At 58.6% G+C, this 27,101-nt stretch overlaps 1 protein-coding gene across 23 annotated transcripts in view; it reads left to right on the forward strand.

Moving 5' to 3' along the window:
- ABLIM2 (actin binding LIM protein family member 2) overlaps positions 1-27,101 on the forward strand; it is a 160,021-nt gene that overhangs the window by 72,642 nt on the left and 60,278 nt on the right. For 11 of the 23 annotated variants that reach the window (XM_070462467.1, XM_020894509.2, XM_070462468.1 and 8 more), the window contains exons 7-10: positions 9,502-9,589; positions 16,479-16,537; positions 22,805-22,861; positions 24,542-24,619. In XM_070462467.1, coding sequence (XP_070318568.1) covers positions 9,502-9,589; positions 16,479-16,537; positions 22,805-22,861; positions 24,542-24,619 — 282 coding nt within the window. Of the gene's footprint in view, positions 1-2,466; positions 2,784-9,501; positions 9,590-16,478; positions 16,538-22,804; positions 22,862-24,541; positions 24,620-27,101 lie in introns of those variants that run through there. The other 12 variants (XM_070462483.1, XM_070462484.1, XM_070462469.1 and 9 more) reach the window with 2 other exon arrangements.

The raw sequence follows: 27,101 nt of genomic DNA on the forward strand, positions 1-27,101 counted from the left end.
CCGAGAGCATCCGAAAGGGCCTTTGTGCAGGAATCCATGCCCCTAAGCCTCTGCCTCCCTCTCCCTCCCAGCTCCGCCAGAGGACTCACTCCAGGCTCTGCTCAGTGAGTGCTGCCTCCTCCAGCAAGCCTCCCCTGCCACCGTCTCTCAGCTCTGCCCTTTACAAGTTGACAGAGGTGGGAAGGACTTGTGGTCCGGGTTCAGCCCTTTGGCCTCTAGATGGGAATCTGAGGCTTGGGGGTTTTAAAAGCGCGCCTGTACACCTTAGCTGTTTCTCCCCCACACCCTGAGCCCATGGCAGCGCCGGTCTACTTGTGGTCTGTATAGAGTTTCCAGTTCTGGGCGTTTGCTATAGATGGAGTTGTACGCCCTGCTGTCCTCTGTGACGGCGTCTGTCTCACGGGCACCGTGTCTCATCACAGGACTAGACCGGAAATGTGTAAGCTGATCACTCGTTGGTGGACACAGCACTGCTTTCCACCCTTTGGACATGATAAATAACACTGAGATGAACGTCTTTTTTATTGCCTGATTTCTAGTTTTCCTGAAGGTTAGTTCACGGACGTGTAGAGACTGAGTCAGCAGCTGTGATCGTTTTCAGGTTCTTTAAAGTTATAAGGTGCTTTCCAAAAAGTTTATTCTGAGCTCCCACCCTGGGTGTAATCTTTATGAAATTATGCGCCAAGTGAGAATGTGAACCTCTCTGTCACGGGCCCCCCTTCCACCCCTAGAGGGGCTGTTTCGTCATTTTTAACCGATCAGAGTTCTTGCATTTCAGTTACCGTCCATCAGTGTTGCCTGCTTATACACTGGGGTCAGCCAATCAGAGTTCTTGCATTTCAGTTATCTTTCATCAGTGTTGCCTGCTTATGCTCTGGGGTCTTCGTGTTTTTCTGACGCAGTTGGGCAGATGGTCACACGATGAGATGGTTGCCGTCCGATCTGCCAGACGTCTTGTGTCTTCTTGGGTGGCGAGCAGGCTGAGTGTCCGTACCCACATCCTCTGAATGTGGACAAATGCTGCGTCCTTCCCCGCAGCCCCGTGACACCTTACCTGGCGCCCCTCGTCCCAGGCCTCTCTCCTCACCCAGCCTTTTGCTGCAGATCCTGCTCTGGACAGTCAGCCCCCTCCCACCCAACCCAGCTGCAGGACTGAGGCTTCTGGAGAATTCCCCTAGGAGAGCCCCACCTGCCGCAGGGCACCAAAGACTGTTCCGGAGCTTCCGAGCTCCGTCCTCCCAGGGCTGCTCCTCCCCCCACCCCCGCCTGCCAGCCTCGACGACCTTGTCTGAGATTTAACCCCGGTGAGGCCAAGGTCACTAAGGGTATCTGCGAAGCTTCCTGGTCAAGGCTCTGTCCCTCCTCCAGCTCACACCCTCTCTCACCTGCTCTTGGTCTGAACCCCTCTGCCTCCTCTGGGGCCTGACCCTGCAGCCCCCTTCCTCCCTGGGGGGCCACACCCCCCTCTCAGAAGGCATCCTCCCCCCACCCCCGCCTCCTCTGGGCCTGACCCTGCAGCCCCCTTCCTCCCTGGGGGGCTCCACCTCACAAGACATCCCCCCAGTGGCTCCATGAACAGCTCCCGTCCCCTCTCTGGCTTCTCCTCCTCCCTCCACAGTCAGGTGTCTCCATGGGATGCTGACCCTCCCCCATCCAGCCCGCCCCACCTCCCTCCCCAGGCCACGCTCTCCTCACCTCCCACAGGCCCATCTCTGTATCTGGGAGAATACATGCTGGGCCAGCGGCCACCGCCACACGGGGCCGAGCCCACTTGAACCCACGCTGCCCAGCCAGGCCGCCCGCCCCCCGCCCCCCGCCCCCCAACCCCTGGCCTCTCCCTGTGGAGCCACTGGATGGTGCTGTTCTGGTTCAGTGCCACGTCAGTGCCGCCTGATGCCCTAAGCGGGGGCCTCTCGGGCTCCGTGGCCGGCACATTGCTACTGCAGGTGTGTGGGTGGGATGCTCCTGACCTGGCCCGTGGGCGGGACGCTCCTGACCCGGACCCTGGGGCCTCCCGGCCTCTCCCTGTCCTGAACCCGCCCTGTGCCTGCCGAGTGCCCCCATCCTCAGAGCGAGCCAGCATCTCCTCGGGGGACCCTACAGGACGTCCCCCCCAGCTCAGTGGTGGCCCTCGGGGTAGCGGGTGGGGTGGGGGGGTCTCCCCTGATGGATTGGGTTCAGAGGGCAGGGAGGGACCCATCTGCGTGTGGTCGTCGTTCAGTCTGCCTGTCAGCTCCCTGACTGATACTCGACGCTGGACCCAACACAGGCTCCGGGCGTTTGGGCAGTGTGAGTGGGATGACCCCTGGTCCACACCTTGGCTGTGAGGAGCGGGAGAAAGGCAGGGCTGTGGTGGAGGATGCAAAAACCTCCTGGGAAGATTAATGCTTTTGTTTCGCCCCTGCGGGCGAGCTCCAGCGCGAGGTGGTGGCTGAGTCGTCGGCGGGGCCCTGCACGGCTCAGAGCTTCCTCCCCAGCGGCAGCTCCGCAGAAGGGGGGCGGCCGTCACCGCGGCGGCGCTGCCTGGGCTCGGCCCAGAGCCTGCCGGCGACCCGGCTGGCTGGGTGGAGGGCTCCTGGTCGGGGGGTGGGGGAGGGGGTGTCGGCTGGCGACCAGCCGGGGACGGACCGCAAACCAGACGAGAAGGATCCAGACCGCCAGCTGGAGGGTGAGGGTGTCCGTTCCTGCCAGCCTGTCCCCGGAGGGGGCGCTGGAGAGGGGCCTTGGGAAGGCAGGTGGGGGCGACTGCTTGGACTGGGCTCTGGTGCCAGGACTGCGTGCAGGTAGGAAGCTCCCTGGGCCAGTGGGGAGGCCGTGCTGGCGGAAGTGGGGTGGGCTGGCTGGGAGCCGAGTGGATCAGCAGGGGTGGGACCCTGGAGGCACCTGCCACCACCCCTCACCCCTCCAACTTGCCCCCCAAGAGGCTCTCCCCCCAGAGCGCAGGTAGGAGAGCAGCTCGGGGCCCCTTCCCCACCCGCAGGAGTCTGCCACGTCTGTGTGCCCGGCCCGGAACCGTCTCATGCAGGCGCCCGCCCGCCCGTGAAATGTGCCTTTGACTCCCTCAGCCGCTCTAAATACTGAGCGTCCTCTACCCCGTGTTTGCCCGCATCCTGCGTGTCTGGGGTGTCTGTCCCCACGAGCCTGCTCCACGCTGGGTCCGCAGGGGACCCGGGAGAGGCTGACGCAGGCCCCCACCCCGTCGCTGGCTGGCTGGCTGGCCCCACGGAGCGTGGGAGCAGCCCTGCTGAAGGGCTGGCTCCCGGGGATGGAGTCTCTCTGCAGAGCGAGCTGGAAAGTGGGCTGGTGCATGGCCAGGGGACAGGGCTCTGAGCAGACCAACCAGCGTCTGATCCGGAGAGGAGGTGCCCAGGGAGGGGTGTCCCTGGCTCGGCGCCCCCATCACCACCTTCTCTTCTTGTTCTCACTAGTATTAGCAGGAACAGGTGGGAATGGGGGGAGGGCAGGCATTTCTTGCTCAGCCCCACACTCCTTAACCTTGGTCCTACCTGCCGCCTGCCGCCTGGCTGTCTCCATGGTAACGAGAAGCCCAAGGTCCCTTGGAACCACTAATTAACCCCATCATTCCTTTATTACTTCCTCTCTGCTTCCCTTCCTCCTACCCTCCCTCCTCTACCCACCATGCACCTTGCAGACCCTTCCTGAACACTCCCACCCTGGCCTGGGGGCTGGGCTCCCAGGGATGACCTTGGTAGGAGCTCCTCTGCCTGGAGGACCCCTGGGGGTGGGGGTGGGGTGGCCAGCTGAACGAACATTTCTCCATTTCAAGTGGACTGTCTCTGTGACTCCAGGGCTGGAGGATTTGTTTCCCCCCTCTTCTTTTCAGCACTTTCCTTTTCACCCTTGTAAGAAGCAGGACTTTCATCACAGAGAGAAAGCAAGCCCTGACTCTGAACAAATAAAAGCATTTCCTAAGGACAGAGGTGAAGTCAGCTTTTCTCTCTCTCCCTTTAAAATTTAATGAATGTGAAGTCAACTTCTCAAGGCCCCAGCTTCTCTCTCTCTCTTTTTAAAGTTTAATGAATGTGTTTATTTTAAAAACACGCTCAGAAGGAACACTTGTTTGTCATAAAATAAACCAAAAATCATCCATAATGAATGTCATCACCCAGAAAAACTACCGTTAGCATTTAAATGTCATCCTTGCTCATTGTATGCACCCCACGTAGACACACACACAGACAGATACACACAGACACACACACACACATAGACGCACACAGATACACCCACATAGAGACCCCCAGTGCAGGCACGTGCTGACTTGCCTGCAGCCTGACGCCACGCCCCTGCTCATCACCAGAAAGGAGCAGCATCTCCACTCCTCGTCTTCAACCGTCCATCCGTCACCACGTTCCCGGGCATCTGGGTTGGGGAGGCCGTGCAAGGGCCCTGGGCCGACGTCCTCACTACAGGACTTCTCAGAGCCTTGAGAGCTGACGTGCCTAGAGGTGGAGTGTGTTTTCTGCCTGCTCCCACACTCTGCTGACCAGAATCCCCCTGTCGCCTGGGACCGTGTTATGCACGACGTGTGGATGCTGTTTCCCCATTCCAAACATCTTTATGGGATGCCCCCTCTGCATGCAGCTCTGCTCTGGGGCCCGGGGACTGCAGAGGACAAGGCGACGCAGCTCCGGCCTGGAGCAGTCACCCCAGATTGAGTGGGGGAGAGAGGAGGGCAGGGCCAGGGGGCCACGCCAGCCTCGACACGCTCCCCCGAGCCCCTGAGCCTGTACGAGCCTGTCCTGAGGCCAGGGGCATCAGCCGTGGGTCCAGGCTGTCAGGGCCTCTGGGGAGGGTCTTTGCTGACATGGCCAGGCTCTTCTTGCTGGGGTGAAATCTCCTTGGGCGGGCCTGGGGTGGCAGAGCCCTCTGTGTGGGTTCCTTCACCCCACCGCCACCCACCCCCGCTGCATGCTTCCTGCTAAAGGTTTTCGATGAGCTTCTCAGTAAATTTCATTTGGTCCGCGTGGTCTGTGATTACATCTTTTAAGATCTGGATCCGGTTCTGGTCATTCGCAAAGGAGAATAAATTAGCTTCAAATCCAGGGATGTGCAAGGAGCAGCCACAGGGAGCTGGCCATCCTGGGCTGCGGGGGTGGGGGGGGATGTGTGCCCTCCAGGCCTGGCCCTGCAGCCGGGGGTTTGGGGGGGAACCCAGGGGAGGCCTCAGAAAGGAGGTGGAGGCCAAACCGGCTCTCCCGAGACCGGAAGAGGCCGTGGATGTATCTGGGAGGATGTGCCTGCCTCTAATGGGCTGTGGGAGGCCCAGCCTCTGTGCTTCCCACGTGGAGCAGGGAGTGGGGAGGGCTTGCCTGCTCCTCTGTCAGGGAGGGGAGGGAGCTGGGGACCCAGAGGCTCGGCCACTGCTCCGTGGTACCAGCCCAGCCCTCCGCGTTTGTTGCCTTCAGAACCCTCCCCTCTGCCTGGGGGTCCGTGAGGAGCAGAGCTCCCTCTGTGCCCCTGGAGGCTGTGTTCCTAACGAGCCTTGTTCTGCCTGATTAAAGATGACAGCCGCTTGTGGGAAGGCACCCGGCATCGCTGTAAAGGCACACGTTGCAGACTCTCACGGGCTTTTCATCACCTTGGTAACCTGTGCCATCTTGAGTCCCACCTGGGTTTAAGGGGCTTGTGCTGCCTGCCCGGCAGGGGCTGGGGTGTCGGCGGCACAGGTGACCCCTGGGGGGCTGACGCCTGAGGCCCTTCTTGGGCAGCATTGGGGGGGACAATGGAGCAGGGGGTGCAGTCATGTTCTGATGACGGGGAATGCCCCGGCCAGCGTGGCCACACCAACAGTACCGGAGCAGCGAAGGGGGCTGATGGAAGGGGTGAAGACACATCTGTGTGTGACCTTGTGAGCCTGTCTTAGTCGGCCTGGGCTGCTAGGCTGTGAACTGCGAAGCTCAGACAATAGACAGTTATTTCTCACATTTCTGGAGGCTGGAATTCTGAGACCAAGGTGCCAGCCCTTTGGGTTCCTGGCTTGGAGATGGTCACCTTCTCCCTTTGTTCCCCCATGGCAGAAAATGCTGATGTCTCATGTTATAAAGACACTAATGTCCTTATAAAACACCACAGGGGCCCCAAGTGTCAAGACTTCATTGCATTTTATGGATAGATCTATGAATAGTCTTCCATCGTGTTTATCACACTCACCCATTGATGAACATGTGAGCTGGTTCTACCTTCTGGCTGTAGGCAATAATGCTTCTATGCAGATTTATGTGCAGGTTTTTGGGTGGGCATAAACTTTTGTTTCTCTTGTTCTCTTCATTTTTCTTACATACGAAGGAGTAGAATTGCTGATTATCTGGGTCGTGAAGATCTTTTTTCTATAGTTCTTCTGTGTATTCTTGCCACCTCTTCTTAATATCTTCTGCTTCTGTTAGGTCCCTACCATTTCTGTCCTTTATTGAACCTATCTTTGCATGAAATACTCCCTTGGTGTCTCTAATTTTCTTGAAGAGATCTTTAGTCTTCCCATTCTATTGTTTTCCTCTATTTCTTTGCACTGATCACTGAGGAAGGCTTTCTTATCTCTCCTTGCTATTCTTTGGAACTCTGCATTCAAATGGGTATATTTTCCTTTTCTCCTTTGCTTTTCACTTTTTCTTTTCACAGCTATTTGTAAGGCCTCCTCAGACAGCCATTTTGCTTTTTTGTATTTCTTTTTCTTGGGGATGGTCTTGATCCCTGTCTCCTGTACAATGTCACGAACCTCTGTCCATAGTTCATCAGGCACTCTGTCTATCAGATCTAGTCCCTTAAATCTATTTCTCACTTCCACTGTATAATCGTTAGGGATTTGACTTTAGGTCATATCTGAATGGTCTAGTGGTTTTCACTACTTTCTTCCATTTAAGTCTGAATTTGGCAACAAGGAGTTTGGCAACAGTCAGCTCCCGGTCTTGTTTTTGCTGACTCTGTAAAGCTTCTCCACCTTTGGCTGCAAAGAATATAATCAGTCTGATTTCAGTGATGTCCATGTGTAGAGTCTTCTCTTGTGTTGTTGGAAGAGGGTGTTTGCTATGACCAGTGTGTTCTCTTGGCAAAGCTCTATTGCCTTTGCCCTGCTTCTTTCTGTACTCCAAGGCCAAATTTGCCTATTACTCCAGGTGTTTCTTGACTTCCTACTTTTGCATTTCAGTCCCCTATAATGAAAAGGACATCTTTTTTGGGTGTTAGTTCTAAAAGGTCTTGTAGGTCTTCATAGAACCCTTCAACTTCAGCTTCTTCAGCGTTACTGGTTGGGGCACAGGTGTGGATTACTATGATATTGAATAGTTTGCCTTCGAAATGAACAGAGATCATTCTGTCGTTTTTGAGATTGCGTCCAAGAACTGCATTTCGGACTCTTTTGTTGACCATGATGGCTACTCCATTTCTTCTAAGGGATTCCTGCCCACAGTAGTAGATATAATGGTCATCTGAGTTAAATTCACCCATTCCAGTCCATTTTAGTTCGCTGATTCCTAAAATGTCGACATTCACTCTTGCCATCTCCTGTTTGACCACTTCCAATTTGCCTTGATTCATGGACCTAACATTCCAGGTTCCTATGCAATATTGCTCTTTACAGCATCAGACCTTGCTTCCATCACCAGACACATCCACAGCTGGGTACTGTTTTTGCTTTGGCTCCTTCTCTTCATTCTTTCTGGAGTTATTTCTCCACTGATCTCCATATTGAGCACCTACTGACCTGGGGAGTTCATCTTTTGGTGTCCTATCTTTTTGCCTTTTTGTACTGTTCATGGGGTTCTCAAGGCAAGAACAGTGAAGTGGTTTGCCATTCCCTTCTGCAGTGGATCACATCAGAACTCTGCACCATGACCCATCCGTCTTGGGTGGCCCTACATGGCATGGCTTAGTTTCACTGAGTTAGACACGGCTGTGGTCCATGTGATTAGACTGATTAGTTTTTTGCGATTGTCGTTTCAGTCTGTCTGCCTCTGATGCCCTCTCTCAGCGCCTACCATCTTACTGGGGCTTCTCTCACCTTGGCCGTGGGGTGTCTCTTCACGTGGGTTATATGGTAGCTTTATGTTTACCCTTTGGCGTCAGTGACACTGTTTTCCCAGCGGCTGCACCATCTCATGTTCCCACCATCAATGTACAGTGGTTCCAGTTTCCCCACAGCCTCGTCAGCACTGGTTATTTTCCTTTTTTTTTTAATTAGACCTGGTGGCCCCAGTGGTAGAGAATCTGCCTGCAATGTGGGAGGCTTGGTTGATCCCTGGGTAAGGAAGATCCCCTGGAGAAGGGAACGGCTACCCACTCCAGTGTTCTTGCCTGGAGAATCCCAGGGACAGAGGAGCCTGGTGGGCTACAGTCCATGGGGTCTCAGAGTCGGACACAACTGAGCGACTCGCGTCTTCACTTTCACTGGTGGGCGTGGGGCATGGGGTCTCAGAGTCGGACTCAGCTGACTGACTTGCGTCTTCACTTTCGCTGGTGGGCGTGGGGTCGTATCTTGTTGGCATTTGGACTTGCGTTTCCTTAATGACAGTAGTAGTAAGCATCTTTGATTTGCTTCTTGGGTGTGGCTGTATCTTCTTTGGAAGAAAATGCCACTTCACGTCGTTTGCCCGTTTTTTAACTGAGCCCTTTGTCTTTTTGTTGTTGAGCTGTAAGAATTCTTGATATATTCTGGATCCTCAGCCCCTATCAGATCTATGATTTGCAGCTATTTTCTCCCATCTGTAGTTTATCTTTCCACTTTCCGTCAGGCTGAAGACAGTATTTTGGGGTGATTTTTTGGTACCTTGTAGAAATAAACCCAGGTGTGGCTCGGCTAGTAAAGAATCCGCCTGCAATGCGAGAGACCTGGGTTCGACTCCTGGGTTGGGAAGATCCCCTGGAGAAGGGAAGGCTACCCACTCCAGTATTCTGGCCTGGAGAATCCCATGGACTGTATAGTCCATGGGGTTGCAAGGAGTCAGACACGACTGAGCGACTTTCACTTTCATGTAGAAATAAGTCAAACCAGCCAGTGTCCTTTGTTTTGATTATTTTGCTATTTTAATTGAGTTGGATGAATTTCAAGAACAGTAAAAACAGTAAAACACTCATGGAGAAAAGCGAGCAATACAGAGATATGAAAATGACCCGTCGTTTTCAGCCCCCTGTCCTATCCCTCCCCTGGGGAAGTAATGTTAGCTCGGTGTCCTGAGATTCACAGGTGCGGGGACCTGGCCCCCTCTGCCTCCTGGGGGTGGTGGAGACGGGAGAACTGGCTGCTCCTGGAGGCGGGTCTCTGCTCCCAGGCCTGGCCCCCAGTGGGCAGGGGCACATCCGCACACACACACCCTGGACAGCCTGGAGCGTCACGGGCCCTGACCCCTCCACACGGTGTGGACTCTCTGCTGCACGGCCGGCCTGCGCGCCTGCATCGGTGGTGGGGGCTGGCTGTGGCCCCAGCTGATGCGGCAGATCCAAGTCCCCGTCCCCGGCAGACACACCTCTGCTTTCTGCTTCTTCCAGGCGGGGGAGAAGCACTACCACCCTCTGTGCGCGCTATGTGTCCGGTGCGGCCGGATGTTCGCAGAAGGCGAGGAGATGTACCTGCAAGGTAAGAAGAGGAGCGTGCCGCCTGGGACCCGGGACCCGGGACCCGGGGGCACCAGACGGGTGCTCGGGGATCCACGCCCTGTTCCGGGTGCGCTGGCGGGTCAGTGAGCTTTCGGGTGTCAGGGCCGGCTGGCTTTCCCCACAGGGACCCTATTCAAGAGCAGGACCCAGGACTAGTGGACATGTGGGTCCCAGTTGCATGCGGCCTGTGGTCGCTTCAAAGCCTGTCCTGAAAGGCCCTTAGCCCGGGGCGGAGGGCAGCAAGTCTCAGGGTTCCCCCCCACCCCTCCCTCTAACCCTGCAGGCTGATGACGGGGTGTGGAGGCCGCGGGCTGCTCCTGAGGCTTCTTTCCCTGTCAGGGGAATCACCAAAGCATCGGTAAAGAGAGCTTTAGAGAAAGGCCTGGCCAACCTTCTTATGCATTCCGTGGGAAATCCTGGAGCCATTCACCCTTCAAATCACAGTAACCGTAGAAAAAGGCATCCTGTGGCCCCAGACCGGGAGAAACAGCAGGTCACGGCAAGGCGTCCCCTCCCTCCTTCTGCAGGGGGCCTTCTTCATAGCTCACAGCTGCTTGTTTTAAAAAAAATTATATCAACACTCAGACCGGAGCACCCAGCTCCCAGCTGTTTCTTCACGTGTTTATTGCCCGGGGTGCGGGCAGGTCTCCTTTGAACTGCACCTAGTTTTATCATTTTGACGACCCTCTCCCCCAACACCACCACCTGTGGCTTATTCATTCCTGACCTTGATAAAGAAAGATGGTTCACATGCTTGTCAAAACGGTAGGAAGATGGTATACAGGTCATGGCAGTAGGGGAGAGGGATCCGGCCGAATTCGCCAAGGACGGTGCAGGGGATTTATAGCCTAGGCGCTGGGGGTCGGGGAAATGGGTGGATGAAAAATTATCAAGAGGAGAGCCAGAGGGGGACCCCTTGCTGAAGGCAGGCAGGGGCCTAGAGGCCAAGTCAGAGGTGGGGGCTGAGGAGCTTGGGCATCTATCAAGGGTTGGGGAGTCCCTGCGCCCCCCGCCAAGGCAGCACAGCAGGATTCTCGCTGGACCTGGGTTCGCAGGTTGAAGGCCTTCCCCCAGGGGCCCAGCAGGATGGTTGGATGCTGAGACCCCTCCCCTGCCCCCCAGCGCGGTCACAGCGTCGTTTCTGTCTCGTGACCCTGGAGGCAAGCTGAGCGGGCTGCACAGTGGCCCCCAGATGGGCTGTAGGATGACCTCACCCGGGGACCGTGTGGCACACAGGCCTGCCTTTCTGAGACACGCTCGGGAGCTGACATCAGCCAGGACGGCCTGGTCCCCGTGTCCCCTCTTGTTCTTCAGTCTTAAGAGCTTATCAAAGGGGTCCTTTAGGCCCCTCCCAGCTGTGCCGGGATGTCTTGGGTGGGGAGGAGGCCCCCTGCATCCCGAGGCGCCCACCCCCCCACCGCGACAGCGCTTTCGGGACGTGCTGACACCAAACACGCGGCAGCTCGGGACACGAGCTCGCCATCAAGGGGACCCAGTCTCAGGACAATGATGCTCTTCATGGCTCTGGGCTGAGGCTGGCTCCCCGTTTCTAAAGCCGGACCTGCCCTGACCTTCTGTGGGGTGCCGAAGCCTGTCCCCCCCGCCAGCCTCCCGTTCCCCAGTCTGTGGCCTGAGGGTGCAGACCCGGTGGGTGGTTTTCACACCTGCTCCACGGAGCACGGGAGTCACACAGCGAGGCCCCTGCCCCGCAGAGACGCCGTGAGACCCTCTGCCTGCCTCCACTTGCGTGCTGGGGCTCCAGGAGTGTGTTTGATGGGTGAATCCCGAGCAGTAAAAGCTCAGAGGAGCAGGGTCCCGAGCCCTCTGGCCTCCGAGGGAGATGAGGCAGCCCCCCCCCCAAACTCCCACCAAATACCAGCCCCGCCGCCCACCCCTGGACGCACCTGCCTGTCTGCAGACTCGGTACACGGGGAAGGAGGCTGGCAGTCACTCATTATCAGAGGTGGCTGTTATGTTAGTCACTCAGTTGTGTCCAGCTCTTTTGCAGCCCCATGGACTGTGGCCCGCCAGGCTCCTCTGTCCATGGGATTCTCCAGGCAAGAATACCGGAGTGGGTTGCCATTTCCTCCTCCAGGGGATCTTCCTGACACAGGGATTGAACCCGAGTCTCCTGCATTGGCAGGTGGATTCTTTACCACTGAGCCACAGGGAAGCCCAATTATCAGGGGTACTCAGATTAAAATAACGATTAGATGCTATTTTCCCCACTGGATCAACAAAGGTTAAAAGGACCAACGCACCCCACTGTTTGGAGAATTGGAGTAGACGGGCCTCTTACCTGGCTGGTGGAGCAAAAATTGTGAAATTGCCAAAATGCCTCAAAGAGCCTTAAAAATGCCCACACTCTCTGAGCCAGGACCCACGTTTAGGAAGCCTTCAAGTCAGTAAGAGAGATGAAGTGGAACTTGTGTTTCATGGAGTTTGCACAACTTTATTTAGAAATAAAACGTCAGAAATAACAGGGAGCAGATAAAGAGATTCCTGTTGATTCTTACGATCAATAGGAATATTATGGAATATATTGGAAAATATATATAGAAAAATAATAGGAATATTATGCAGCCCTTAAAAGTTACACTTTTGATATTTAATTATGTGGAGGAACACTAAGACATCTTAAATCAAAAATCACAGAATACAAAACTGTGTGCTACTGCTGCTGCTGCTGAGTCGCTTCAGTCGTGTCTGACTCTGTGCGACCCCACAGACGGCAGCCCACCAGGCTCCCCCGTCCCTGGGATTTTCCAGGCAAGAACTCTGGAGTGGGTTGCCATTTCCTTCTCCAGTGCATAAAAGTGAAAATTGAAAGTGAAGTTGCTCAGTCGTGTCCGACTCCCGGCGACCCCATGGACCGCAGCCCACCAGGCTCCTCCGTCCATGGGATTCTCCAGGCGAGAGGACTGCAGTGGGGTGCTGTCACCTTCTCCGAAACTGTGTGCCAACATTGTATTTAATGTGCACACACTGGACGACAGCCAGTAGGAGACCACAGATGACTCTCATTTCTTTAAGGTCTTGTTTAAATTTTAATAAGGAGTATCCAGTACCAGGAGTTCCCTGGTGGGTCCAGCGGCTTAGCCTCCTCACTACCAGTGCAGGGGGCACAAGCTCAATCTCTGGCCAGGGAACTAGATCCCACATGCTGCAACTAAGGATCCTCCATGATCCTAAGACTTGCGGCAGCCAGATAAGAAATTTTTTTTTTAAAAAAGAACATCTATTACCTTTGTAATCATAAACTATTTTTTTAAAAAAAAAGCTATGCACACACCAATCAAATCCCAGTCTGTCTGGGAACTCCAAGTTGGTGCAGGTGTTGTTCCAGGGAGGGACAGAAATGAGCTCCCTTCCCAAGTGTTAACTCGCGTGACCTAGAGGCTTTGCAGGCAGAAACAGGGTGTTGCTCCTTCCTGCCACAGGTTTAAGGCCCCTACGACGTGTCAGGCCCCCTACTGTGTCTACTCTGTGTGGCTTGTTGGGGGGGACCTGAGAGGGCATGGACGCAACTCGCATCTCCCAAGGGGGCGTGGGCTGGCCTGGCACCAGTGGGCGGACGCCTTCTACCTGCAGAAGGCTTGTGAGTGGGCTGTGGGTGGGTGGAGGGCGCAAGGGGGTCAGGCTGAGCTTCAGCGAGGCGGGGAGCAGTTATTACCTGAAGTTATTACCCTTGTTTCATTGTATTAAGTTCTCCCAGTGGCCTGCTGAGGTAGGATTATTGTTGGCCCCGTGTGAAGGTGGGAAAAGCCTGAGGTCTAGGAGGTCGAGTTTGCATTAGAGAAGAGCAGGACCCTGGGTGGGGTGGGGGGAGGGTGCTAGTGGTAAAGAACACGCCTGCCAGTGCAGGAGACATAAGAGATGCAGGTTGATCCTTGGGTGGGGAAGGTCCCCTGGAGGAGGGCAGCCCCACCCCAGTATTCTTGCCTGGAGAATCCCATGGACAGAGGAGCCTGGCGGGCTATGCTCCACAGAGGCAGACACAATGAAGCACCTTAGCATACACGCAGGGCCCTTGCAGCCCTTGGGGACCTGTGACTTTGATGGTGGGGCCATAGGTAGGGAAGCTGGGTGGAGCCGGCATGACGGAGACAGCTCAGACACCCTGGGAATCAGTGAGGGGCTGGGCCCCCAGCCCACAGTCCCACTCTCCAACCCACACCTCAGGTTCCCACCTGAGGGTGGTCCTTCCCGCCTTCCAGCTGAGAGCCCCGCCCCAAAGCCGTCTTCTCCCATCCAGGTCACACCCAGCTCCAGCCTCCACTGGGTCCCCGGCTGGGCCTGGCCACTGCCCACCTCACGGAGAGGAGCCGGTGGAGGCCACAGAGCAACCCCCTTTATCTGTTGCCTGAATTTCTGGCTCTGAATAGAAGCCACACACAGAGCCCTCCTCGAAGCCCTCCTCTGGGTGCTGGGGATCCCAGGGATCCCCTGGGAGCATTGGCTCATGTTGAAGTGCTACCTGTTTATTCCACGTCGCCAGTGGGACTGTGACCCCTAGGCCCTGCGAGCCCCAGACCGAGGAGCAACTTGCACAGAGGAGGGGGTGGGGCCAGTGTGATCAGCACAGAGAAGGGGTGGGGCCAGTGTGATCAGCACAGAGAAGGGGTGGGGCCAGCGTGATCAGCACAGAGAATGAATGGGGCCAGTGTGTCCATCACAGAGGAGGGGGTGGGCCCAGTGTGACCATCACAGAGGAGGGGGTGTGGCCCTGTGTCAGCACAGAGGTGGGGGTGGGCCCAGGTGTGACCAGCACAGAGGAGGGGGTGGGGCCCAGTGTGACCAGCACAGAGGAGGGGGTGGGCCCAGTGTGACCAGCACAGAGGATGGGGTGGGCCCAGTGTGATCAGCACAGAGGAGGGGGTGGGCCCAGTGTGAACATCACAGAGGAGGGGGTGGGCCCAGTGAGAACATCACAGAGGAGGGGGTGGGGCCAGTGTAATCGTCATAGAGGAGGGGGTGGGGCCCAGTGTGACCATCACAGAGGAGGGGGTGTGGCCCTGTGTGACCAGCACAGAGGAGGGGGTGGGGCCAGTGTGACCAGCACAGAGGAGGGGGTGGGGCCAGTGTGATCAGCACAGAGGAGGGGGTGGGGCCAGTGTGACCAGCACAGCGGTGGGGGGGGGCCCAGTGTGACCAGCACAGAGGAGGGGGTGGGGCCAGTGTGATCAGCACAGAGAATGAATGGGCCCAGTGTGATCAGCACAGAGGAGGGGGTGGGCCCAGTGTGATCATCACAGAGGAGGGGGTGGGGCCAGTGCGACCATCACAGAGGAGGGGGTGGCGCCAGTGTGACCAGCACAGAGGAGGGGTGGGGCCAGTGTGACCAGCACAGAGGAGGGGGTGGGGCCAGTGTGACCATCACAGAGGAGGGGGTGGGGCCAGTGTGATCAGCACAGAGGAGGGGGTGGGGCCAGTGTGATCAGCACAGAGGAGTGGGTGGGGCCCAGTGTGACCAGCACAGAGGAGGGGGTGGGCCCAGTGTGACCAGCAGAGAGGTGGGGGTGTGGCCCAGTGTGACCAGCACAGAGGAGGGGGTGGGCCCAGTGTGACCAGCACAGAGGAGGGGGTGGTGCCATTGTGATCAGCACAGAGGAGGGGGTGGGGCCCAGTGTGACCAGCACAGAGGAGGGGGTGGGGCCTGTGTGACCAGCACAGAGGAGGGGGTGGGCCCAGTGTGACCAGCACAGAGGAGGGGGTGGGGCCCCGTGTGACCAGCACAGAGGAGGGGGTGGGGCCAGTGTGACCATCACAGAGGAGGGGGTGGGGCCAGTGTGATCATCACAGAGGAGGGGGTGGGGCCAGTGTGACCAGCACAGAGGAGGGGGTGGGCCCAGTGTGACCATCACAGAGGAGGGGGTGGGGGCCAATGTGATCAGCACAGAGGAGGGGGTGGGGCCCAGTGTGACCAGCACAGAGGAGGGGGTGGGGCCAGTGTGACCATCACAGAGGAGGGGGTGGTGCCATTGTGATCAGCACAGAGGAGGGGGTGGGGCCAGTGTGATCAGCACAGAGGAGAGGGTGGGGCCCAGTGTGACCAGCACAGAGGAGGGGGTGGGGCCAGTGTGACCATCACAGAGGAGGGCGTGGGGCCCCAGTGTGACCAGCACAGAGGAGGGGGTGGGGCCAGAGTGATCATCACAGAGGAGGGGGTGGGGCCAGTGTGATCATCACAGAGGAGGGGGTGGGGCCAGTGTGACCAGCACAGAGGAGGGGGTGGGGCCAGTGTGACCAGCACAGAGGAGGGGGTGGGGCCAGTGTGACCAGCACAGAGGAGGGGGTGGGCCCAGTGTGACCAGCACAGAGGAGGGGGTGGGCCCAGTGTGACCAGCACAGAGGAGGGGGTGGGGCCCAGTGTGATCAGCACAGAGGAGGGGGTGGGGCCAGTGTGACCAGCACAGAGGAGGGGGTGGGCCCAGTGTGACCAGCACAGAGGAGGGGGTGGGGCCCAGTGTGACCATCACAGAGGAGGGGGTGTGGCCCTGTGTGACCAGCACAGAGGAAGGGGTGGGGCCAGTGTGACCATCACAGAGGAGGGGGTGGGGCCAGTGTGATCAGCACAGAGGAGGGGGTGGGGCCAGTGTGATCAGCACAGAGGAGGGGGTGGGGCCAGTGTGATCAGCACAGAGGAGAGGGTGGGGCCCAGTGTGACCAGCACAGAGGAGGGGGTGGGCCCAGTGTGGACACTGACCCCCTCCTCCTGACCTCCTGCACTGTCCTACATCTAGGAAGGAAGGGATGTTGGTCAGTCATGTCCGACTCTTTGCAGCCCCATGGGCCTACCACGCTCCTCCGTCCATGGGATTTCATCTGGGAATCCACACTAACTCTTCCTCTCGGCGATCTGTCTGCAGGCTCCTCCATTTGGCACCCAGCCTGTCGACAAGCAGCCAGAACTGAAGACAAAAACAAGGTTGGTGGAATTCTCCCAATGCCCTTTTCCCAGCCTCTGAGCGACATCACACAGTTAAGGGGGTGCTGACTTGCCTGCAGGCTCAGTGGTCAGTCCCAGCAGGCCGTGGGGCAGGTGGCCCGAGGCCCATGAGTGTCCAGGTGGAAAGAACAGGTCAGCTGCTGGCCAGCCCGGGGGATCCCTGCCCTGGCCCTCCTTCGTATGGTGGATGCCTATGGCTGTGCAAGTTCAGGGACCACTAAAAAGGTAGCAGATATCTGAGAGTCCCCAAGAATGTCCATGCTTCTGATGCCAACAGCTGCTTTGCAGGGTCTCCCCAACTGCCCTCAGTTTCGATAACAAGTTAGAAGGACTCAGTACAAAGTGTCACAGCCCGTTTACAGTTTATCCCAGGGAGGATGCCTGGACTCAGCCCAGCGTGAGGCAGGATCCAGGAGGAGGCCTGGACCCAGGCTGCCACCATCCTCTCCTGTTGGAGTCTGGATTCCCCACCTCACAGCGCCAGCACACACGAGGCGTTGCCAACCAGGGAAGCCCTGTGGCCGGAGATCTTATCGGGACTCTGTTAGTCAATGGAGTGGTCTATTGATTCATTGCCATGTGGTTGCTTTCACTCTCCCGGTGACATCACCCAGGACCACCAGCATCTCAGGGCTGGTCTTTCTGGTGTGACCCGCCCCACCCTGAGACATTGGGGGTGTGGTGAGCACCCTCCCCCCAAACAGAGAGCTCTTACCAGGTATGACACTGATCACCTTCCGGAAGCAAAGCAGGACCCCTGTGTAGGCCAGGCCAGCCCTTCCTCTGGGCCAGGTGAGCCTTCATCCCGCAGAGGCCCTGCTGGGGCGCCCAGCCAGGGGTGCCACGTGAGGGAGGGGGCCGGCCCGCCTCGGGGCCCTCCTGGGCTGGTGTCCCTGAGAGAGACAGAAATCAGTGCCTCAACAAACAAGTGATGCAATGGGCTGGTGGGGCCAGAGAGCAGGGGAAGGACCAGCTTTCCCGGGGATGGTGGCGGGGGGACACGGAGGGGTCCTCCAGAGAATCAAGCAGGAGTGGAGCCTGGGAGAGAAGATAGAGCCAGCTCTGAAGAGGGGTGGGGGCCCCGGGCCAGCTCCCTTTGGCTGGGGCAGTCAGCAGGGCAGGGGTCCTCCGCCCGCATCTGCAGAAATACGTTCCTCCCACCGGGGCCGCCCTCTCGTGCCTGACATCCGGCCTCCCAGCAAACTCCTGTGGGCTCTCAGATTTGCCTAGAATGTCATCCCCTGAAACCTCGCAGATGCCTCCGCTCACACCCTCTTCCCCTGGAGCCTCTTCTCCAGGCCCCAGGCTCCTCCATCCTGAACCCCCTGGCCCCGAGCCGAGCCCTGGCAGATGACAGAGAAGTGTTTGCAGGATGAAGGGAGGAAGCGAATCCGGGTGAACTGCAGCCCTGGGGCCCCCCAGGCCCCTCGAGGGGAGGCATGGCAGCCGGCTTTGCTCTGTCAGGGATCACCCGCACCCCTGCATGAGCCCCGCTGGGATCCACACCCTGCAGACCCCAGGAGCAAGTGCACACGCCCCCACACTCTGGGGGGGGCGAGTGGTGTGTGACCCACAGAACTCCTGGCCTCATCCCAGCGACCCCCGGCCTCCCATGCACCCCCCATGCAGGGCGCCCAGGCCTCGCCAAGACTTTGAAAGTCGCTAAACAGGCTATGGGAGAGCCACTGGGCAGATGAGCACTTGAAGACCCTGGTGACTCAAATGCCCTATAGCGGCGGCGGTCTGCATCCAGATGGAGAAACGACAGCCGGGGGACCGCAGGGTGGCTGACACGCCTGCGGGAAATCAAGCGGGGTGTGCGGAGTCACTCTGGGATTCCCACAAGAGCTGGGACCCAGGCCTCTCGGACTCAAGGCCGCGGGACGCCCAGGATTCCTTCTGGGGGAGCTCAGGGCTTCCTTTGCTGGTGGCAGCTCCAGGTCAAGACGTCGAGCTGAACAGCCGGGTGGGGGGGGTGGTCCCTGAGTGGGGGGCGGGGAGGGACTGAGGGGAGCGGAGGCTGGAGAGTGAGGCAGGGCCCCAGGATGAGCTTGCGAGGCAGACTGCTCTGGAGGGGGGTCTCAGGGGCCCCCTGAGGGTCTCTGGCACCTGTGTGTGTCAGAAGGGGACCACTGCTCAGAGGAACTCTGGCCCCGAAGGATGGGGCAGAGCTGTGCTGTTGGGGGCACTCTGCTGTTTGCTGGAAACGCTGGTCCTGCTCGCTGGGTTCTTTAGTGACACTCCCACCATGGGAGCGAGGGGGTCCAGGCCTGCAGAGCCCCCCGCCCTCAGCCATGGGGAGTGGCTGGGGCCCGAGCGGAAACCGTCCCCAGACCCAGCAGATGTGGTGGTGCCCAGGGCTGGGAATTTGCGGCGGAGGGGCAGGTTCGGAGATGCACCCTCATGAACGTTGCCCTGGGAGACGGGACAGGTCGCGGGCTGGTGGAGGGACCCTCCTCCTCGTGTGGGCTCCTCGGGGAGGGTGGGACCCAGAAATTCAGCAGATGCTTGCCAAGCCCGTTCTGAAAGAAGTCAGCGGAGGGAAAGTCTCTCTTTACCTCTAGCGGTTGATCTCAGTGGGTTTGGAAGCCTCTGCTTTCCATGGGTCCACCACTTTATGATTCATTCATTCAGCACAGTTTCAGTGAGGGTCTGGCTATGCCAAGGCAGGTTCTCGGCCTGGGGCACCGAGGTGATGTCACGAGTCCTGGCCCAAAGCTGCTGCTGATTAGAGGATGGAAGCAGGACCTGTGGACTTACCTGCAGGTCTCGTCCAAGGGCCGTGGGGACCATCCCACTATACCCAGCCTGGTGTGAGGACCTGGCGAAAGGTGACTGTGGGCCAGGGCGGGAGGGCTCCATGGAGGGGACCGAGTGCCCAGGGTCCTCTGTGCCCTGCGCCTCCCCCGGCAAGGTCAGGGCGACCAGTGCCAGCCCCGGATGCTGGACCCACTGTTGAGCTGGCCTCAGGGCCTGCAGGGCCCAGCTCGGGCCTGGAGGCAGCAGGCACGTCTGCTCTCTGCCTGGAGCCCCGCCCTGGATGACCACGGGCCACTGGCCCAGCAGGAAGGAGTCCTTCTGGGTGCTGTAGGCTGGCAGGACAGGGCAGAAAGAAGGACCATTGTCTTGGGGTCTGGTCACGACCCAGAGTTGGCTTCCGGGGCTCGTCTCCACAGATGCTTCGGGAACATTGAGGGCAGAGGCCGGCAGCCTGGGACAGCTGTCCCTTGCGTCCGGCGACAGGATCCAGGCCCTGGTCATGCCCTGCGTGTCCCTTGGTTCACCCTCCCCACCCCTTCCCCTCAGAGCCTCTTCTGTCTCGCCTGAGAAATGAGAATAAACCCTGGGCAGGCCAGGCAACAAATGGACAGGGCAGTGGGTGGAAGGGGCAGTCGGTGTGCAGGGCAGTGAGTGGGAAGTGAATGGGCAGAGCAGCAGGTGGACAGGGCAGTCAGTGGGCAGAGCAACAGGTGGACAGGGTGGTGGGTGGGCAGGGCAGTCAGTGGACAGGGCAGTGAGTGGGCAGTGAGTGGGCAGAGCAGCAGGTGGACTGGGTGGTGGGTGGGCAGGGCAGTCAGTGGGCAGAGCGGTCAGTGGGTAGGGTAGCAGGTGGACAGGGTGGGCACAGATGACTTTCCCGGGAAATCGGGCCCCGTGGAGACAGGTCTCCCAGCCAGCTGACCGCCCCTGGCCTGCGCAGCGGGAGAGAGCCGTGTTTTTCTGTAGTGTGCGTTGAGTGGGAGCCAGCTAATGAGCGTGAACCTGCCGGACCTGGTCAGCTCTGGGTCAGCCTGGCGGGGTCGGCTGGGCAGCCGTCAGCCCCAGGGATACCACAGAGGTGGCGTCACTTTCTCTGAGTCTGGCCTCCGGGCGGAGGTGGCTCCGCTGTAACCTGGCAACCCAGATGAGAGCTAAGTTGCCCATCTGGAGGGGTGCTCAGCAGTCAGCTAACTAGGCATGCCAGGCCCAGTGGACTCCAGGACCCCCCTCCGGCTCCAGAGGCCAGCTCGGGGCTCCCTGTGAGCGCTCCGGGAGAGGGAAAGCAGCCCTTTCACTCCTGGAAGATCCCTGACTGTGTGCCCCCCGGGGAGGGGTGCCCCCCAGGACAAGGATGCGCGTCCACCGAAGGTGCCCGGGGGGAGACCCGTTGGAAGGCTGTGGTCCTAACGGCCCGTCTCCAGTGTCTCATTGGGTGTCGGATCGAACCGTCGTTCAACACACGTTCACCAAGCACCTGCTGTGCCTTGTAGGCTGGGCGCCGGGAATGCAGAGGTGAACGAAGCTGGCGGGTCCCTGGCCCTACAGCATCTGGCGGCGGGGAGATGGATGGGCCGGCTCCAGGGTGCAGGATGCTTGCCTGTGAGCGGGGAGGGGCGGGGCCAGCTGCATGGGCCTGGAGGGCAGGATTGGGGGAGACCCCGGCTTCCTGGAGCCAGGACTTGGCAGGTGTGCGGAAGGGTGGGTAACAGGGGCCGGCCCTGCTCTGGGGGTGGGGCCCCAGTCTGAGGAGCCGTGAACAGATGGGGATTGAAGGAGGGTTTCAGAGCCGTGGGAAGAGGCGGCCCGGTGTCTGCTGAGTATCTGGAGAGGCCTCGGTGCGTGGAGAAGGTGGCTGGGGCAGGGCCAGCCTGGTGGCTCCTGCTCCGGTGGGACCAGAAGGAGCCTGGACGGGAGGGCTGGTCCCCTCCAGGCTGCGGCTGTCCATGGTCACGCCTACCCTGGGGGCGCACGCAGGTCCTGGCTGCTTACTGCGGGGTGGGCAGGAACCCAGAGGAGGAAGCCAGAGCCCCTGCACTGACCGTGGGGCCTCCGAGCAGAGAGAAGCCAGCCTTGATGAGGCTGCCCCGGAGGCCTGAACACAAGGACGGGGAGACTGACCCTGGGCGAGGATGTTCCAGCGGAATTCGCAGCGGCTGCCGGGGTGGGAGAGCCTGAGCTGCCGTCAGAGCCCCTGTGACCCTGGGCAAACCACCAGCCTTCTCGGAGCCTCAGCCGCTCGGCTTTAACATGGAGACGAGCTGGCGCTGACCTCTCTCTGTATGTCCACGGAGCCTGTATGAGACCTTAATGAGAGCCAGGCGCCCCCCGACCCTGTTGTGGGGCAGTGCTTCCTGGGGCCTGGCTGGGTGGACGGGGCTGGATGACTGCCCGGCCTTGGGCAGGTGTGAACAGCACCCCGGAGAACGCAGCTGGGTGCTGGGTTTGACTGTGAGGCTCCTTTGGGCCAGTTGGAGGCAGGGTAGAGAGGAGGTGAGAGAAAGCCCAGGTCTCCTGATTCTGGGGGGGAACTGCCTGGACTCAGCCCCCTTCTGTCTGGGTTCCCGGACCCAGGGGACATCGCGGTGGGGTGGGGGGGGGGTGCTGCTCTTCTCCCCGCCCCCCATTTCTCCTGGGCTGGGAACTGGGTCATGGCGGGGACTCCGTGTAGCTGCCCAGCTGCTCGGGACCCTAAAACGTGCAGGAGAAAGCCGGACCCCCCTGCTGCCATGCCAACAGCCCGGGCCCCCTTCCGCCGGGGTCATGGTGTCAGTAACCCCGGTGCCACCCCGACAACGCCAGGAAACATCCCTCGGGGCTTGGGGTCCGTTCTTGTGGCTCTGCCATTGCTCTCAGCTTTGGGGCACTTTCTTCTGAAACACCCAGCGTTAGTCGGCTTTGTGAAGAAGGGACTTCCTGTCATGAGCCGGAATTAGCTGAATTGAGATAAAAGCAAGGGTGATTCACCAGAGCCAAGCCCTTAGCAGGCTGCGCCTCTGAGTCCTCAGCAACGGAAAGAGCCTTCCAGGCAGGTTTTTCCATTTCACAGAGGAGGAAGCTGAGAGTCTAAGGTTTTTTTCAGCTGTGCCAAACATATGCACACAGCATTTTTGCCTAGCCAAACAGGCAGCCTGGCCACCGGAACAGCGGTATAACACAGACCCTGTGTTTCCTGCCTCCCACGATGCGTCTCCCTTGAAACAGCAGCTCGTAATGTGTGTCTTCCTGGGGGTGGCCAAGCCTCAGGGGTCAGGCTGAGCTTCTCGAGGGACCCCAGCCCCTTGCCAGCCTCTGCGAGCCTGTGGTCTGAGGGGACAGGCAGACCCCTGAGTCGATGCCCAATCCCGTGTGTGCAGCCGGGCCGTGGGGCCTCAGAGAGGATGCCAGGGTGATACCCGTGGAAAGGAGGCGGGCTGGACTGGCTGACGAGTGACCGAGCGCGGCGGTGACGACGGAGCTTCATGCCCTGTCCTTCTCTTTCCTTTCTAGATGCAGAACCAGGTTTCCCATCAGGTTTACCCAGGCGCCACCCCCTATGCCTTTCAGGTTTGTCCCTGCCGCCACCGTGTCGGGCTCGCGTTTGGTCCTGGTCTCGTCCCATCCCCGCTGGTGTCGTGCTGAGTGTAGGAGGAGTTGTGGGTCATCCCCCTGGAGGGGAGCCATCCTCTGTCGTCCCCTTCTCCTCCTGCCTTCAATCTTTCCCAGCATCAGGGTCTTTTCTAATGAGTCAGTTCTTCGCATCAGGTGGCCAAAGTATTGGAATTTCAGCTTCAGCATCAGTCCTTCCAATGAATATTCAGGACTGATTTCCTTTAGGATGTACTTGCCGTCCAAGGGACTCTCAAGTCTTCTCCAGGTGTTAGCCACACCAAACGTGCTTAAGCAACGGAACTCTCTCTCAGCTCTGGAGGCTGAAGCTCCAGGGTCCGCCGGCGGACTTGGCTCCCCATGAGGCTTCTCCTCTGGGCGTGTGCACGGCCGTCTCCTCCCTGTGTCCTCACAAGTCATCTGTCTGTGCCTGTCTGTGTCCTAGTCTCTTCTCATAAGGAAGACAGTCAGATCCAGGCCTGTCCTGAAGTCTCCATTTAAGCTTAATTACCTCTTCAAACATCCTACCTCCTAACACCTTCTGGGGTCCTGGGGTGTGGGCTTCAACCTGTGAGCTTTGGAGGGGAGCGGTTCAGTTCATGATACAGCCCCTCCCAGGCTCCTGGCGGGAGGTGTGGACCACTGGGAGCGGCTGGACAGAATTTCAGGGGTTGGGGGGGAAGGGGCCTGCTCAGAAAACGAGAGAGGAGTTGGGCCTCCCTGGCAATCCTATGGTTAGGACTCCTCACTCGCACTGCAGAGGCACGCAAACCCTGTGGTCTGGCCAAATTAAAAAAAAGGGGGGAGAAGCCATGAGCCGGGGGGCGGGGAAAGCAGGAGTCCCTTCGTGGAGATGGGTTTCATTCGGATGAGGCGAGTGAGAGGCCTAGAAAGCTGGGTGGGTGGGTGGGTGGTCCCAGCCAGGGAGAGGGCGGGACCAGGAGAGGGTCCAGGAGCTGCCAGGTCACACCCGGCAGGCGGGGATGGAGACAGGTGCAGAGAGCCGGGCGGGAGCTGGAGAGAACCAGGGTCCTCACGGTGATGGAGGACCTGACCCAGTGGAGCAAAGGAGACAGACAGTTAGGGGGTCTGTCACCTCGGGGGTGCAGACGTCATGGTCAGAGATGAGCGAGGAGGGCTGGGGAGTGGTTCCCAGCTGCAATGGGCACGCGAGGAGCAGGTCCCAGACGGGACGGCCATCCTATTGGACCACAGAGGCGGGGCTGGAGGCGCAGCAGCCGTCCCCCAGAATCGATGTGGAGAATCTGCTGTCCGAGCGGCTCCATCCTGCCTTTGCCATTGGGGCGCGCAGAATCCCTGAAAACACATCGCTTGCTCTCACCCTCCAAATAAAAGATCATTTCAGTGACCCGAGAGCTTCGTGGTCGCGGAGCGAGTCCATCCGGCCCTGGGAGCACACGGCCCCTTTGCTGGCAGCCAGGGTCACCCGTGTGTCTCCCGGTGACAGCTTCCTTGTCATTCATCCAAGCCTATGTGTTTCTCTTTAAAGCTGCCCATAGAAAGGGTCTCGTGAGCTCCAGCATTTCTGCTGGCACTCGACTTTCCATAGTTGCCTCCGGAAGGTTCTCTGTGTCGACAGAGTCTGCTTCAGCCTCTCCCTGTTTCCTCGTCTCCTAGGAAACCAGGACGTCCTCAGAGAGCATCATTTCGGTACCTGCTTCCAGCACCTCAGGGTCTCCGAGTCGCGTGATTTATGTAAGTCGGATTCCCTCTATGGAGAGGGGAGGAGACCAGGGGCCCGGGGTCCTTGCTGAGTGTGCCCTCCGGGGGCGCAGGGTCGCGGGAGAGATTGGCACAGACCCTGAGGCTGACTCGGAGCCGCCAGCGTGGATGTATTGTGTGACCACGGCTGCCCTGGAATGTGGCATCCGGTGCACAGAGAGATGTACTCATGGCCGTGGTTTACAGCGGTGTTGGTGAGAACATGCCTGCATCCCGCAGCCGGGACTCACCTGGATAAACCGCACTCACCAGTAACAGTGCAAATCTGTGCCTGTTGGTGTGGGAAGTTCCTGATGTGCATGTGAAGGATGACGTGTGTTAGTTACGTGATCCCACTTTCATTTATGTGTATGTGTATTCGTGTGCACGTAGGTATACATGTGTGTATTGTGTGTGTTTGAGTGTGTGCATGTATGTAGGCATGTGTGTATGCGTATGTATGGATGGGTATGTGTGTGCGTGTATCTACATGTGTGCGTGCATGTGTGTGCAGGTATGTATATTGTGTATGGAGTTGTGTGTGTGTGTGCACATACATGTTTCAACATGATTGAGAACATTTTAACTAATTGTTGATAGCAGTTACCTCTGGGCGTGGCCTTAGAAATGGAAGGTGACTGTTATAATTACTTGCTAGTTTGCTGGTCTAGCTAGTCCCCTGTGCTGCGGTGGGGAACAGGCAAGCGGGGTGAGCCCTGGACTGGGCGTCTCGGCCCAGCTTCACCCCTGCAGGCTGGTTGGCCAGGACGAGTCTCCTCTCCCATTCCCCCCCAACTCACGGCTGGAGCCTGGTTTTTCTCTAAGGATGATGGAGGTCGGATTCCCTCCTCTCGATACTTCTCCCATCCAAGTACTAACCAGGCCTGACCCTGCTTAGCTTCCGAGATCAGACGAAATCTACACTTCTTTTTAGCCCCCAGAACTCTCTCTGGTTGGACACAGGGCCATTCCTGCCCTAATTCTGATGGATGATAAGAACCTGGGTTCTAGTCTGGAGGGCGAGTGGCCGGATGACCCTGGGCAGCTGCAGACTTGGAGGTTCAGAAAGACAGCCTGACGTCACCAGGCCAGCTGTGTGCCCTCGGGCAAGGCGTTAGCCTCTCTGAACCTCTGGGAGCTCACCCATACCTGGGGGCCCACAGCATCTGCTGCCCAGGGCCACGGAGGTCCTGAGTGAGAGGCCCCGGGCACAGCCCTGAGCCCAGAGTGGGGGCCCAGGAAGTGCTCACTGGAGTCACTGTTGTGACATCAGTGATCGTCTTTGGGGGCCGCCGTACCAAGTGCCCTGACCAGGGGCCTCAACCACAGAGACGTACCTTCCCACTGTCCCGGAGCCTGGGAGTCTGAGTCACGGTGTCGGGAGGGTCAGTTCCCTGCAAGGCCCGTCTCCTGGGCGTGTGGACGGCCGTCTTCTCCGCGTGTCCTCAAGCTAGTTGTCCCTCTGTGCACGTCTGTGTCCTGACCTCCTCGTCACAGGAGGACCCCTGGATGCTGGCTCAGGGCCCCCCACCCTGCTGACCTCGGTTCACCTTAATCATCCCTTTAAAGGTCACTATCACCAAATACAGATTCTGTAGTGCTGGGGGTTAGCGATTCAATGAAAAAAGGAGGGGGACATGATCCACCCCAAGTGGCATCATCATCAGGACCGGTAATAGTGACTGTTACTGTTTGAATGAGAGCATGTCTGTGGCACAGAGTGTGGTCCTGTCCACAGATGGCAGCTGCTGTTGGTAACTGCTCCTTGCTGTCTTCAGTCACTTCAGTCACTCGTGTCCGACTCTTTGTGACCCCATGAACTGCAGCACGCCAGGCCTCCCTGTCCATCACCATCTCCTGGAGCTTGCTCAACTCATGTCCATTGAGTCGGTGATGCCATCCAACCATCTCATCCTCTGTCACCCCCTTCTCCTCCTGCCTTCAGTCTTTCCCAGCATCAGGGTCTTTTCCAGTGAGTCAGTTCTTTGCATCAGGTGGCCAAAGCATTGGAGCTTCAGCATCAGTCCTTCTAATGAATATTCAGGACTGATTTCCTTTAGGATGGACTGGTTAGCCATAATTATGTTTTGAACAAGTTGGGGTTTGTAAGGGGTTCAAGTACAGTGCTGACCATACAGCAGTGCAGTCAGCAAGGACGTTGGTCTCCGAAGTCCCTGTTACTTTATAAAGATCTTGCAGTGGTAAGCAGTAGAGCTGGCTTTGAGACCAGGTCTTCTGACCCCAAAGCTTGGGTTCTGCTCAGGGAAGCCAGTTGCTCAGGGCTGAAAGCCAGCCCTGCTGGGTCCCTCCTTCACCAGGCTGTTTTCAGCACAGCCACGGCCACGTCCTCCAGGCCAGGTCCCCTGATGTCCCCGCCCTTGGGGAACAGGAGTTTGCCGAGGGTGATGGTGATGGGCCAAGAAGGTCCCCACCAGCTGGGTGTGCCTTCAGCCGAAGTGGATTCTGCCTGGGCACA

Source organism: Odocoileus virginianus, unplaced genomic scaffold (assembly GCF_023699985.2).
Source record: "Odocoileus virginianus isolate 20LAN1187 ecotype Illinois unplaced genomic scaffold, Ovbor_1.2 Unplaced_Scaffold_5, whole genome shotgun sequence".
In the NCBI taxonomy this organism is placed as follows: Eukaryota; Metazoa; Chordata; class Mammalia; order Artiodactyla; family Cervidae; genus Odocoileus; species Odocoileus virginianus.